This window comes from Nyctereutes procyonoides, unplaced genomic scaffold (assembly GCF_905146905.1).
Source record: "Nyctereutes procyonoides isolate TBG_1078 unplaced genomic scaffold, NYPRO_anot_genome, whole genome shotgun sequence".
Classification (NCBI taxonomy): domain Eukaryota; kingdom Metazoa; phylum Chordata; class Mammalia; order Carnivora; family Canidae; genus Nyctereutes; species Nyctereutes procyonoides.
Window position 1 is genome coordinate 38907315 of NW_026575044.1, and position 12689 is coordinate 38920003.

At 44.3% G+C, this 12689-nt stretch overlaps 1 protein-coding gene across 3 annotated transcripts in view; it reads right to left on the minus strand.

Moving 5' to 3' along the window:
- Positions 1–4485: 4485 nt before the first annotated feature.
- Positions 4486–12689, minus strand: part of GATA6 (GATA binding protein 6) — a 32523-nt gene continuing 24319 nt past the window's right edge. For all 3 annotated transcript variants that reach the window (XM_055324090.1, XM_055324092.1, XM_055324091.1), the window contains exon 7: positions 4486–5861. In XM_055324090.1, the coding sequence (XP_055180065.1) occupies positions 5688–5861 (174 nt within the window). In that variant the 3' untranslated portion in view covers positions 4486–5687. The remainder of the gene's footprint in view (positions 5862–12689) is intronic.

Consider the following 12689-nt stretch of genomic DNA (forward strand, 5'->3'; position numbering starts at 1 on the left):
GTGTGCACCAATAGTCAATGCATATAATCAATACAAGAAATAAGAAGTTACATCTGGGAGAAGAACAGAGTGGCTGGGGAATAGGGGTAAGAAGGGCAATTGTTTTTCACTGCATTCCAATTTATAACTTGAATTTTGTACTATTTAAGAAATTTTCATTAATGCAAGGTAAAAAAAATCTACATTCTTCAGCCTTACAGATGACCTGCAGGATCAGATTCTCTGGGGAAAGAGTCAAGGGCCCTGCAATTTTAACAAACACTATGCATGATTCTCATGTAAATAAAAGTCTGAGAACCCCTGACAGAGAGCATTGTTAGTAATGTACACTTATCAAAATAATAATAGCAACAATGATGTAAGCACTAATGAACACTTATTCAAAAAGATAAAGCCTAAGACATCACTGCCAACATCTTGCACAAGTTTTTCTGAAAAAAATTCCTTGGCACAACCAGAGACAGATTTGACACTACAATGAAGCATTCCTTGTTCTCTCGTGTTCAGTTTTAACCACTGTTAATAATTTTGCCAGCTTTTTACACTTTGCAAAATGCTTTACTCTCATCTTTTGTGCCAGGTAAGGGCATAACAAGCCTTACTTGGAGCTCCACGAAAAGAAGACAATTAATTGTTCAAATACGGCACAATCCCTCCAAACTCTACTTTCCAGCTAACAACTATACACTACCTTCTCTGTTCTAAAGAAATCATTGGAAGAAACGTACACATTTACTAGATGTCTTCAATCTAGGAATACCTGTGTTGCAAATCATAATTACCTATTTCTGAGATACTCGGGGAGAGAGGAAGGACTTAGCCTCAAGTCTCAGGCAATTCTGCTCCCTTTCTGCATTCTTCAATCGCTTCCCCTTTAAATCAAGAGGAAAAGACAGTATGACGGAGAGATTAAGAGCATTGCTTTGGAGCCAGACTGCCAGGGCTCAAATGCTAGCTGTGCCACTGTGTAAGTTTGCCACTTGGGCAAGTTTCTTAACTTCTCTGTAGACACATCTGTAAAATGAGGATAGCACCACTTCATTCATTTGGTATGAGGATTACATAAATGTGCGACGCTTTGTATAGAAACTGGTACGTAGTCAGTGCTAGGTAAATATTTGCTATTATTATTTCATACCAGTCTTGGAGTGTTAAAGGAACAGAATTCACAAAAATAGGGGTAAAACCCGGAAAGGGGTGGAGAGACAAGGAGGAAAACTCTTAATGGCTAAAGAGAAGACACAGAAGGCAAACAACAATGAAAAGTTGGTTGTTTCCAAGAAATAAAAAACCAACTACAAGATATTGAAGCAATGGGCCAAGCAAAGCAAAGCTGTTTTTTCCTTGTTCTGTGGACTGCTCAGCTGCCAGACGTTTCCATTTTCCGGTCTGGGTCCGTATCACTGTATAAGTTTTATATCAGGGGCCCCAGACCAAGCAGGTTTGGCATTAGGGAGTGGAGCAGCATCCCTTACAAAGCCCCTATGTTCATGGATGTGATCAGGATTCTCACCCTCTGTGGCCTAAGGCGACAGGAGGACATGCCCTCCATAGATCAAAACCTGAGGTGGTGAAGGAACCAGTAGAGAGCTAGGAGAGCCCAGCTCCAGCTTCTCACAGACGCGCCATCGCCTCTGCATATAATCTACATGTGGACCTGTGGGCAGCAAATGCAGATGGAAGGGACCTCTGAGCAACCAGGCTCGCTGCCTGATTTCTGCATTTTATGGCTGTGTAGAGACTGAGGTCCCGAGAGAGGAAATGACTTGCCCCAAAGTGAAGGGATACCCAGATGATGATCTTACCACAGGGAACCACTGATGATTGAAATATAAGCCCTTCTACTAATTAAAGTATTATTTCATCTCTAATTGCTATACTTTAGCCATTTTTTAAATGTCCATTCCTTAAAAGCAAACAACCCCAAAAAAGCTTTCCAAGCAAGATTATAGAGATGCAGATTACAGAGAGGCCAGCGTGCTCACTGGGAGCACGGTCGCTTGCTCTAACGTCTAACTCAGACGTGTACCTGCCACATCCTAACTTTCCTTTACAAACTATGTGTATCAGCCAGCCATAATTTATTTTATCCAAAGCCCCTGTAAACTTACTTAGGCTTTCCAATCTCCTAATATCTCACATTTGAACCCGTCAACGACACCGTAGGATTCTTTTCCTCTGCAGGTGCTACAGATGGCTACCACCTTGTCCGGGTGCCCCAGCCCCCACCCACCACCAGGGTCCACATCAGAAGGGTCTGCTTTGGTTGCAGTTACAGGTTCAGCCACACAGAATCCATCTCAAAGCCTCAAGTAGCCAGCAGAGCTGTAGATAAATTTTCCCACAGACCCTGTTTTGAAAGATTTGGTCTAGCAAATGTATTGATGTTTCTTATTTAAATTAATCAAATTCATATCTGACTCCCCATTAGAGCTTCCAAACAACAGGGGATCAGTCAGGAGTGTTGCCAAGCTGACATAGTATTTCAACCCAGAAACAAAACACATTTTAATTAGCAAGAGCTGCCTTACCCTGAATGAATGTTTGATCCCTGCTCCCCTACCTTGCCTCGCCTACTACACACACGCTATTATTTCCTTCTCAGAGTCGTAAGATCTGAAGACCCCATGAAAAATGCCAGTACATAGAATTGAATGCGCCAAAGCTACCGCACTACCCAAAATTAAAAGCAGCCTGGAATCTGGCTTAGCCACCAAAGACTTGCTGTATTGCCCGCCCAGCAGCTAATTTATCTATGATCTGAAATTACATCAAATTTCCAAGGACTGGGGAAAACATTTCCCATGAGCAAGAAGTTAATTTATTTGCAGGGGGAAATGAATGGCTCCCTTTGCTTTCCTGGCCCTCCCATAGGCACCAGGAAACATAAAGTGGCCCCAGAGAGAGACCCCAGACAGGAACCTTAGTTATGTAAGGCAGCCTAAAGTCAGCCATAGGCAACAGAGGACAGAAATTCTGCAACCCATGGTAATGGGTCTAAGGACTCTGTAAGGTGAGGTGCACCATCTATTTAAATACACTCCCTTTTGAGAAATGACTTGGTTTTTTATATGTCACACTTTGGAGGAGCAGTGCTGAGATCATATATTTGGAACAAATTATCAAACTTCTTTATGTATAATCACAGGTGAGAAAGTTACCATTGAAAAGGCCTAGTTTAGGAGAGGTCATTGTGTTAAGACAGGCTACCAGAAGCCCTGTTCCCCTTGTTCTTACTCCTTGTAATTTATTTTATGAAAGCTTGATTTCTTTCTCTTTATGTTCTAAAAAGAAGGAGAAGGAGGAGGAGAAGGAGGAGAGCTTTAGCAACCTAATGGTATCTTGGGTTTGAAGGAGTAACATCTGAGACCATCCCCAGAAAAAAGATTATTTGGAAGCCCCAATAAGAAAAACTTATTTTCTAACCAAAGCATTTTAACTCTAACAATTTCCAACCCACCCACCAGAAAGCACTCAAAGTAATGAGAACTGTTAAGAAGAGAAAGGGGAAAAAGTAGTCGGGATAATAATTTTCTTTTGCTGTCAGACCAACCCTGTTCTATTAAACAGTCAGCGGAACTCAGACCGGTGTGTCTCAAGCATGCTCCCTCCCTCCAACTCTGCTGTTCCCTGGGCTAGAGAATCCCTCATTTCACTCATCCTAGCCTTGCTCAAAAAGTGCAAGTGAATCGAGGGACACCAGACCCTCACAGACGATAAACTTCTAAATACGCCACAGGGAATAAGACATTCAAAACACCCACGTGGTAAGAGCTCCTGCTACCCTACACTTCAAAGTCAGCACTTCATGCTTACTATGTGCCAGACACTGCTCTCCGCACTTCATATGGATTATCTCGCATATCCTAAGAGTTATATGTTAATTGGACTTAATTTTACAGATGAGGAAAATGAGAATGGGGTGACTTGTCCAAGGTCAGAGCTCATGCATGCAGAGCAGACTACCTGAAGCCGTGTGGTCTGATGCCACACCCAGACCACTGTTCTAGTCTGTTTGGTATCAGGGTGTACGCAGGCTTCAGCAGCTTCCCCGGATGCACATTCTCCCCAGCTTAGAGTCTCACTTGCAATACAACCCACCACAAGGCAAGACTTCCTCTCTCGGAAGACTCAGGCTGGCCCCCATAGTATGACTATAATCACGAAAAGAAGTAAAAAATGCCTCACACTTAAGGAGCCCAAAATGAAATGCCACCATTGTGCTGTGAAACAGTCTCCCATGTTATCATAGAATAGTGGGTCCTTTTCACTTATAAAAATTGCCCCCAATGTAAATTGAAGGTGACAACTCCATATGCCAATTTCAAATAAACCAAGGTATGAAGCAACACCCAAAGGACAATTTGTTGAAAGGAAAGCCGAAAGGCAATTTGCAAACATCACATGCACTTGTTTTATATGAATATCTCTAGCCACATACAGTATCAAAATGAAACTAAAAGGGAAGGAACTCACTGTACAGAAGACAAAACAATACCCTTTTTATTTTCAAAACTTTGGTGAAATAGGTTTCCATGACATCCCATCTTTAAAAAATTAATGTAAACCAACCTGCCTGTGGGTTAGTCACACTATAGACTTCATCGTAGTGTGTACAGATGCCTAGAATATTTACAAATGTTATTTGTTAGGTAGTAAAGTTTTGTTGCAATTTTTCCAGCACATATTCCACAGTAAAATAAAGAGGGGATATTCGTGTTCTTGTATAAAAATTCTTAACAAATGGATATAGGCAATTTTCCTGAGAGAAGATTTGTTCTTGAAGTATTTTTCTTTTACAATTGGAAATATAGAAATGGGATGCAGTTGTCAAAGAAGCGTAAGAATGTCTAAGTTAACATTTTTTCTTTTAAATTATTTAAGTACCATTAAGTTAAAATGTTTACATTCATTATAAAAAATGTTGTTAAATCTTATGCAAATGATTTAACACTGATTGCTGCAACGCAAATTGCACTTTTTAAAAAAATTATTGTTTACATGGAAGAAAAATATCTTGTTTGCTACCCTGTTTACAAATCCCGACTGACTTCAGGTCAGTCACACAATATGAACTTTGAGAAACGTCAGTCACAGTGTACGTTACAGTTATAACGCAGTCTTGCAAACTGAGTAATATTTTTGACTCAGCCTCCAGAAGTGTGTACCAAACGGCCTCAGATGGTCTTCTCCATGAAAGCATGTGAAATTCAGGTGTGGAAAAAGTACGAAGAAATTCTGGAACAACCAAAACCGATCAGAAGAAGCACATGATTTTGGGCAATACACATAAAACCTTTTTTTAAAAAAATCTCTCTCAATATTCCTTAGCAGGCAAGGCCCCGGTCCTAGTCCCGGTTTCTGGAAGTGGCACAGCGGACATCAGGTCCCCGGCAGACCCAGAGGCAGGCTGGCTGGCAGTGGCCGTGCCGTGGCCAGGGAGGTGGCGACATGCGGTGGGCCGCACCTGCGTTCTGGAAGCTCTCCGTCTTCTCTCTGGCTCTTCAGACAGGGGCAGGGAGGGAAGGCAGAGCAAGCCTCTTGGGAAATACATCTCTTTCAAAATAAAGGCACGGAAGTCACGCATCAGAGGAATGTTCCGTCAGCACTGTCAGCATACTCGCCCTGGCTGGGACGGCTGGACAACCCCCGCAGGCCAGGTGCCCTCCCGCTCCGGCGGCGCGGGCTCAGGCCAGGGCGAGGGCGCACCAGGAATCCTGTCTCACCGAGGCTGGGACTTCGGCCGGGGAGGCCAGGCTGACGCCTATGTACAACCCATCTTGACCTGAGTACTTGAGCTCGCCGCCGCCGGTCTCGGGGTTAGCGCTCTCTCCTGCGCCGGACAGCACTGAGGCGCCCGCCTGGCCGAAGAGAGGGATGGGGGGGGAGAAAGAGAAGGGGAGAGAGGGTTACCGACACATTTGTCAGGCGGCAGTCCCCTGCAAGTTCCACGCGGGGACACCTGCCTGGCGGTGGGGCCGGGCGAGAGCTGCTCCCTGCGCGCGGCGCCCTCGGCCTAACCCTGGCAGCACAAACTCTTAGAAACATTCTCCCGTGAACCTGAGGCCTCATGGCAGCAGCCACCCAGCGAGATGTGCAGCTGCACAGAGGTAGGAGAGGGGAACCGCATGAGGCCTATCTCTAAAGAGTGCCGGGGCAGCCGGGGGGCGCAGCGGTTTAGCGCCGCCTTCGGCCCAGGGTGTGACCCTGAGCGACCCGGGATCGGGTCCCACATCGGGCTCCCCGCACGGAGCCTGCTTCTCCCTCTGCCTGTGTCTGTCTCTCTCTGGTCTCTCATGAATGAATACATAAATAAAAATCTTTTATAAAGAGTGCCAAACTCTCAGCTCTTGGACAGCGAGGCAAACCATACCACCTGGGTGAACAGGTCTTAATGATGCCCACACAATCTAATCATTTCCCAAGAGACAACAAAGTAACACACACACAGCAGAGCCACAACCTTAGCAGTTATGCCAAAGTCTAAAATGGAAAGCTATACACAGCTCAGCAAGGCCTGATAAATGAAATTTTTGAGCACTGACTTCATGGAAAAGTAACCCGTACACAGGCTTTAATATCTACTGCATTTACCTTTAAATTATTTTCAAGGAGAACAGGCCATTTTGAGAGCAGAGCATATTATAAAGTAAATGCTAACATCCTGTGTCTGTCATGGTTGTGGCAATTACCTGAAGCAAAATATCACTGTTCTGTTTCATTCATTCCTTCCATCCAAATGAAAAAGGTAAATAGGAAACATGATATAATTTCATAGAATCAAACCAAAATAACCAAAATCATGTTTAGACTACAGTTTGAGAAAACCATTGCCTTTGGCTTTTTTCTTAAATCTAGCCCTGACTAGCATGACGCCCAAGCTGCTCAGTGTGGCTCCAAGGACAAGGTCAGTGACATGTACATCAGAGAGACAGTGCCCCATCTGCACACAGTGCCCCCAAAAGCTCCGGCATATCAAAAATAACAAGTCTTCTTGCTGCATCCTTTACTAATTTGAGTGCAGGCACATACTATTCTTGGGTGTCAGAACTCAGCCTGTACACATGAATCAGCCACAACTTCAACCTGCAGAACACTCCACTGTTCCTTCCAGCAACATGTGGTGCTGACAGGCAGGTACAGAAAACACGGGGGTATGTCCCTCAGGATTTATATGCATGTTATATTGGTTAAGAAGTTAGAGGATTTAGGGGTGCCTGGGTGGCTCAATCAGTTAAGCATCTGCCTTCGGCTCAGGTCATGATCCCAGGGTCCTAGGATGGAGCCTCACCTCAGGGTCCCTGGTCAGCAGCAATCTGCTTCTCCCTCCCCTTCTGCTCTTGCTCATGCTCTCTTTCTCAAATAAATAAATAAAATCTTCGCAAAAAAAAAAAAAAAAAAAAAAGAAGGTAGTGACAGGATATATAGAAACCTCACAAGTGACATCCAGGTTCCTGAGGGAAAGAGCAGGTGCAGTGACAGCTGATGCAGCTAAGAAGTCTACACATATCAGCCTTCCTTCCACCTGAAAACACCACCCTATCTGCAACACTTGCATTTCCTTCCAAAGAGAAAAGACAGAGGAAAGACCATCACACTCTCTCAACCCTTTTGGAAAAAGAATGGAAGCCTCTGTGGCCACGGAGGAGCCACAGGCCAGTATCCTGTTGACAAGATGTCACATTCTCCCACTGTGATGTGAGCAGGGAAATCACCTCTATGGTCTTCTGCCTGAAAGCCCGGAACCTCGCTTTAAAAGTCAGACAGAGGGATCCCTGGGTGGCGCAGTGGTTTAGCGCCTGCCTTTGGCCCAGGGCGCGATCCTGGAGACCCGGGATCGAATCCCACGTTGGGCTCCCAGTGCATGGAGCCTGCTTCTCCCTCTGCCTGTGTCTCTGCCTCTCTCTCTCTCTCTCTCTCTCTCTCTGTGACTATCATAAAGAAATAAAAATTTAAAAAAAATAAATAAAAGTCAGACAGACCCTAAATGAGGCTCACTGAGAAAAAACTCACAGCTCAGAGCAGGCTCAGAAGAACTGTTCTGCATGAAGGGGGGCCCTTGCCAGGCCAGGCCTGAGATGGATGCCTTGGGGCCAGCGGCAGAGGGGGGCGGTGGGGGAGAGATGGTGCCGAGCCTGCGTCAGTCACAGACCAATGCTGCTTCCATGATTTGGACAAAACATCGTGGAAGCCTGAGAGGCTAGCATCTGGGGAAACTGAGTGAAGGTTGCCACCTCTGCACCTTCTCCATAAACCTAAAATCACTCCAAAGTAAAAAGTTCATTAAAAAAAATCTAGGCATGAGGGAAACCTGGGTGGCTCAGTGGTTGAGCGTCTACCTTTGGCTCAGGGCCTGATCCCAGGGTCCTGGGATCAGGTCCCACATCAGGCTCCTCACAGGGAGTCTGCTTCTCCCTCTATCTCTCTCTCTGTGTCTCTCATGAGTAAATAAATAAAGGCCTAAAAAAAAAATCTAGCCATGAATCCATACTTAAATCATGACTTTTTCCTTCTAAAAAGTTCAGAAATCTGTTATTTCTTCCTACCTTTCAGAGTTTCATCCCGTAAATTACTGGATATTTTCCCCCTGACACAACATCCATTTGTCTGGCTGAGCTGATGTGGCATCTACTTCAGAGAAACTTTGGGCACCACACACAGGCTGAACTGAATGGAAGGTATATGCTGAGCCCCCCTTGGCTCCAACTCAGGGGCCTGGAAGTCAATGTAGTCCTGCTCTTTCTGGAATCAAAAATCTGGTTCTCTCTTTAATCCTCACAATACCTGCATGAGGCTGGGAACAAGGGCTTCAGAAGGTCTGGTCGTAGGACTTCCTATCTGCCCATCCCAACTTCCCAATCCAGCCCCTCGGGGAACCAATCCTTCCTTTCCTGGCAAAAATGAGGGTCTGTAAAAATCCAGTCACAACAGTACCACCACACTCAAACTTTTTTTTTTAAGATTTTATTTATTTATTCATGAGAGAGGCAGAGACAGAGGCAGAGGGAGAAGCAGGCTCCATGCAGGGAGCCCAACGTGGGACTCCATCCCGGGTCTCCAGGATCACGCCCTGGGCCAAAGGTGGCACTAAACCACTGAGCCACCCGGGCTACCCTCAAACTTCTTTTTAAATTAACAGGAGACTTAAACTGAGGGCTTTGGGTGCATAAAAAACATTTTACGAAGTCATTGAGATGTCTAAAACTTAAAACAGATTTTGAAATGGCTCAAAGAATCCTGTCAAACACAAAGCTATGGTTCTAGTTACCCATATAAATATGGTAACCAACTTTAACCATTAATTCCAGAAACTCCACTATGAGCAAATCCAACATGGACTCAGATTTAACACCCAAAGAAATAAACAAAAGTTTATTTTAAACAAAAATTCAATTACACAGAAGGCCTCATTTTAGGAAGGAGCTACCATAAAACTAATAAAAAGAGTGAATGCAATTATAAATGATTTATGTCACATCCAATCTCATAACTCATCTACCTATTCCCAGAAAAAGCACATGTGCATTTATCTGACTAAATCTGAATTCACTACAGCAAGTGTTATTTTCTGAATCAAAAAGGGATACCTGGATTGGCCCAGGATGCAGCCCACCTCACATGGCCAGACATGCTGAGATAGCAGAGGGGTTGGTCACTACCACAAGTCAGCAACGAGAAACATTAGCAAGATGCTTATGAGAGCCAGACACCAGGCCCCAAAGACACGGTTGTTCCCTGGATGAGCTCCCAGGCCACATACACACTGGAAAGTAACAATGATCAACTTCCTATCATGAATGACAAATGAATGGCTGAGATACAGGGTTGGAGCAATAGGTCAAAAAAAGGACACAGAAGGGAAAGGATTCCTGGGGATGGGCCGCACGCAGCCTGCAACAGTGGGGACGGACAAGTGTGGACGGACTTCTGAGTACTATCCTGGTTCGGCCACCTACTGAGTAAGGTCACCCCCCAGGCTCCTCCTGGCAAAACTCGCCTTCACATCAACCCTCAAGCAGGGCTGTGACAGTACAGTGCTTGTGAAAGCATCAGCATGTTGCCTTGCCACGGTAAGCAGACTAGTGAGGAAAGGGTATTGAGCATGGGAGGTGTGCAGGACATACCAGAGACCTACTCTTAAGCAAAGCCAGCAGAAACAGAAGGATAAGCAAAGAAGGCAAGGAGACAATGTGGGAGAGGTAAACTAGAAGGCCTGAACTAAAACCCTGTGTCTCAGGTTCCTCACCTAGAAAACTGAATTTTTTTAGATTTTATTTATTTATTTTAGGGAGAGAGTAGAGGAAGAGGGACAAGCAGACTGCACTGAGCAGAGGCCAATGTGGAGCTCAATTCCAGGCCTCCGAAATAAAGACCTGAGCCAAAATCAAAAGCTAGATGCTTAACCTACAGAGCCACCCAGGCACCCCTAGAAAATGGAAATTTAAAAGAGGCACCTATGTCCTAAGGTTACTGCAAGAATTAAATTCATTAACATACATAAAGTCTTTCCAACAGTATCTGAGACAACAGGAAAGATGACACAAACATATGCTATTAGTATTTTATTATTCTTGTTAAGGAGCATAGACCTAACTTAATCTCCCAATTATTTTTTTCTTAAGATTTTATTTATTCATAAGAGACACAGAGGCAGAGACACAGGCAGAGGGAGAAGCAGGCTCCCCATAGGGAGCCCAATGAGGGACTTGGTCCCAGGACCCCTGGGATCATGACCTGAACTGAAGGCAGACGTTCAACCACTGAACCACCCAGGTGTCCCTGATCTCCCCAGTTCTACCCTTCTCCGGGTGAGTTACTACCATCACCTAATGGGAGCAGCAGTGGAACTCGTTCAGAGCTAAGTGAAAACCACCTATTCACGTCAGCAATGACTTTCTTCTAAGTAAAGAAATTCTAACACCTTGTTCTTCACACTTGAGCAATAATTCCAAAAGCTATCAACTCAAATTATCTTTGTCTTCTTTGTCCAGTCAAAAATGTTAAGCTATACTGCAGACCACCACTCCTATGTCAAAGGGCAGGCAAACTGCAAATTATGTGAGCAACTCATAGCTCATTTGAAATCAAAAGCCACATCCGACTTTCTCAGAAAAAAATGGAAAGAGGTGCTTGTACCAACACTTGAGAAACTTATTTATAAATGGGGATATGGTACTCAAACATGAAATACTGCAGTGGGGCCACCTGGGTGGCTCAGTGGTTGAGTGTCTTTGGCTCAGGTTGTGATTTTGGGGTCCTGGGATCAAGTCCCACATCGGGCTCCTTGTAGGGAGCCTGCTTCTCCCTCTGTATATGTCTCTGCCTCTATGTCTCTCATGAATAAATAGTTTTTTTAAAAAATTAAAAAAGAAATATTGCAATGTACAGCTTTTGTATACCAATCATATCTTAATAAAAAACAAAATTTTTATGTCACAATACATTTGAGATCATAGCGATGTGATCTGTTGAGACCGTGATAACCCCAATCCCCTCATCCATGGCCAGTGGGGCTGTATTCTGGTACATGCCTTAGAAGGCAGTTCGCAAAGCCAACAAGAACTTTATACCCTACTTAGCTCTGTAATTTCACTTCTGGAAATGTATTTATAAGGAAAGAATTCAAAGGAAGGGAAAGGTTCCACAAGGGAAGACAGCCATTGCAGGGTAACTTATAATAGTGGAAACCATGGAAATAATCTTAATGCCTAATAATACGGGTCGTTTTGGAAAAGCAAGTTACATCCGCTCAATGAACTATTATGCAATTATTAAAAATAATAAGATCATGCAGCAAACTGGAAAAAATCCTGTAATGCAATGTTAACTGAAAAACAGCAGGATACAAATTCTAACTATGTCATCATTACAATCCCTGCACATGCAGAAGTATTTCAAGGGAACCAGGTAGAGTTTGGGGACAGAGGACCATCTATTAGTCATCAGTACCTTCCTTTGAATATTTTAACTGAATGGCGTAGTGCAGTGTAACTTTGGGGAAGGTAGAAAACATTAGCACCAGAAATATAACGCACAAGCACTCAAGGACAGGACAAGCCAGCCTGGAAAGAGTCATAAAGTAGCGGGATCAAACAGGGAGGAATCAGAGTGGAGGCACTAAGAGAGAGAAGAGAGGCCCAGAAGGGGATCCCAAGCAACCTGAAGTCACCTACATCCATGCCACCTGCCATTGGCTGGAACCTGGATGATGTGAAACATGGGTCCATGGATGTTAAAATGGTATAATGGGTGCATTAGTGTAACCTGAGCTCTTGCAACAGTATCCTAACTGGGTAAGAAATCTAGAATTGGCACAACTCTCCTTATGAAACCTGGCTTCTCATATCATTGTTTGGAGTGTCTTTCCCTCTTTGGTGATGTTCAAGAGCTACCTATTGAGAATCAGTGCAACCTGGAGGAAAAAAAATTCAGAGAAAATTTATGGCCCTGGATCCTGTACCACACACACAAAATTACAAGCATAAATTTCGATTGGTTAATATGTTTCCCCGCATCTAGTGGAAAAACCTTGAAAGTTCAGATCACGGACATGAGAACACAGCCAAAGCAGACACTTCCCTAACCTAAACCAACCCAACCCCGCCAGGGTTCCTGAACAGAAGCTCTGAGGGGAGGGCTGTGGAATGCCCACAGCTGCACCATCCTTCCCTGTCCTGGTGGGCAGTGCA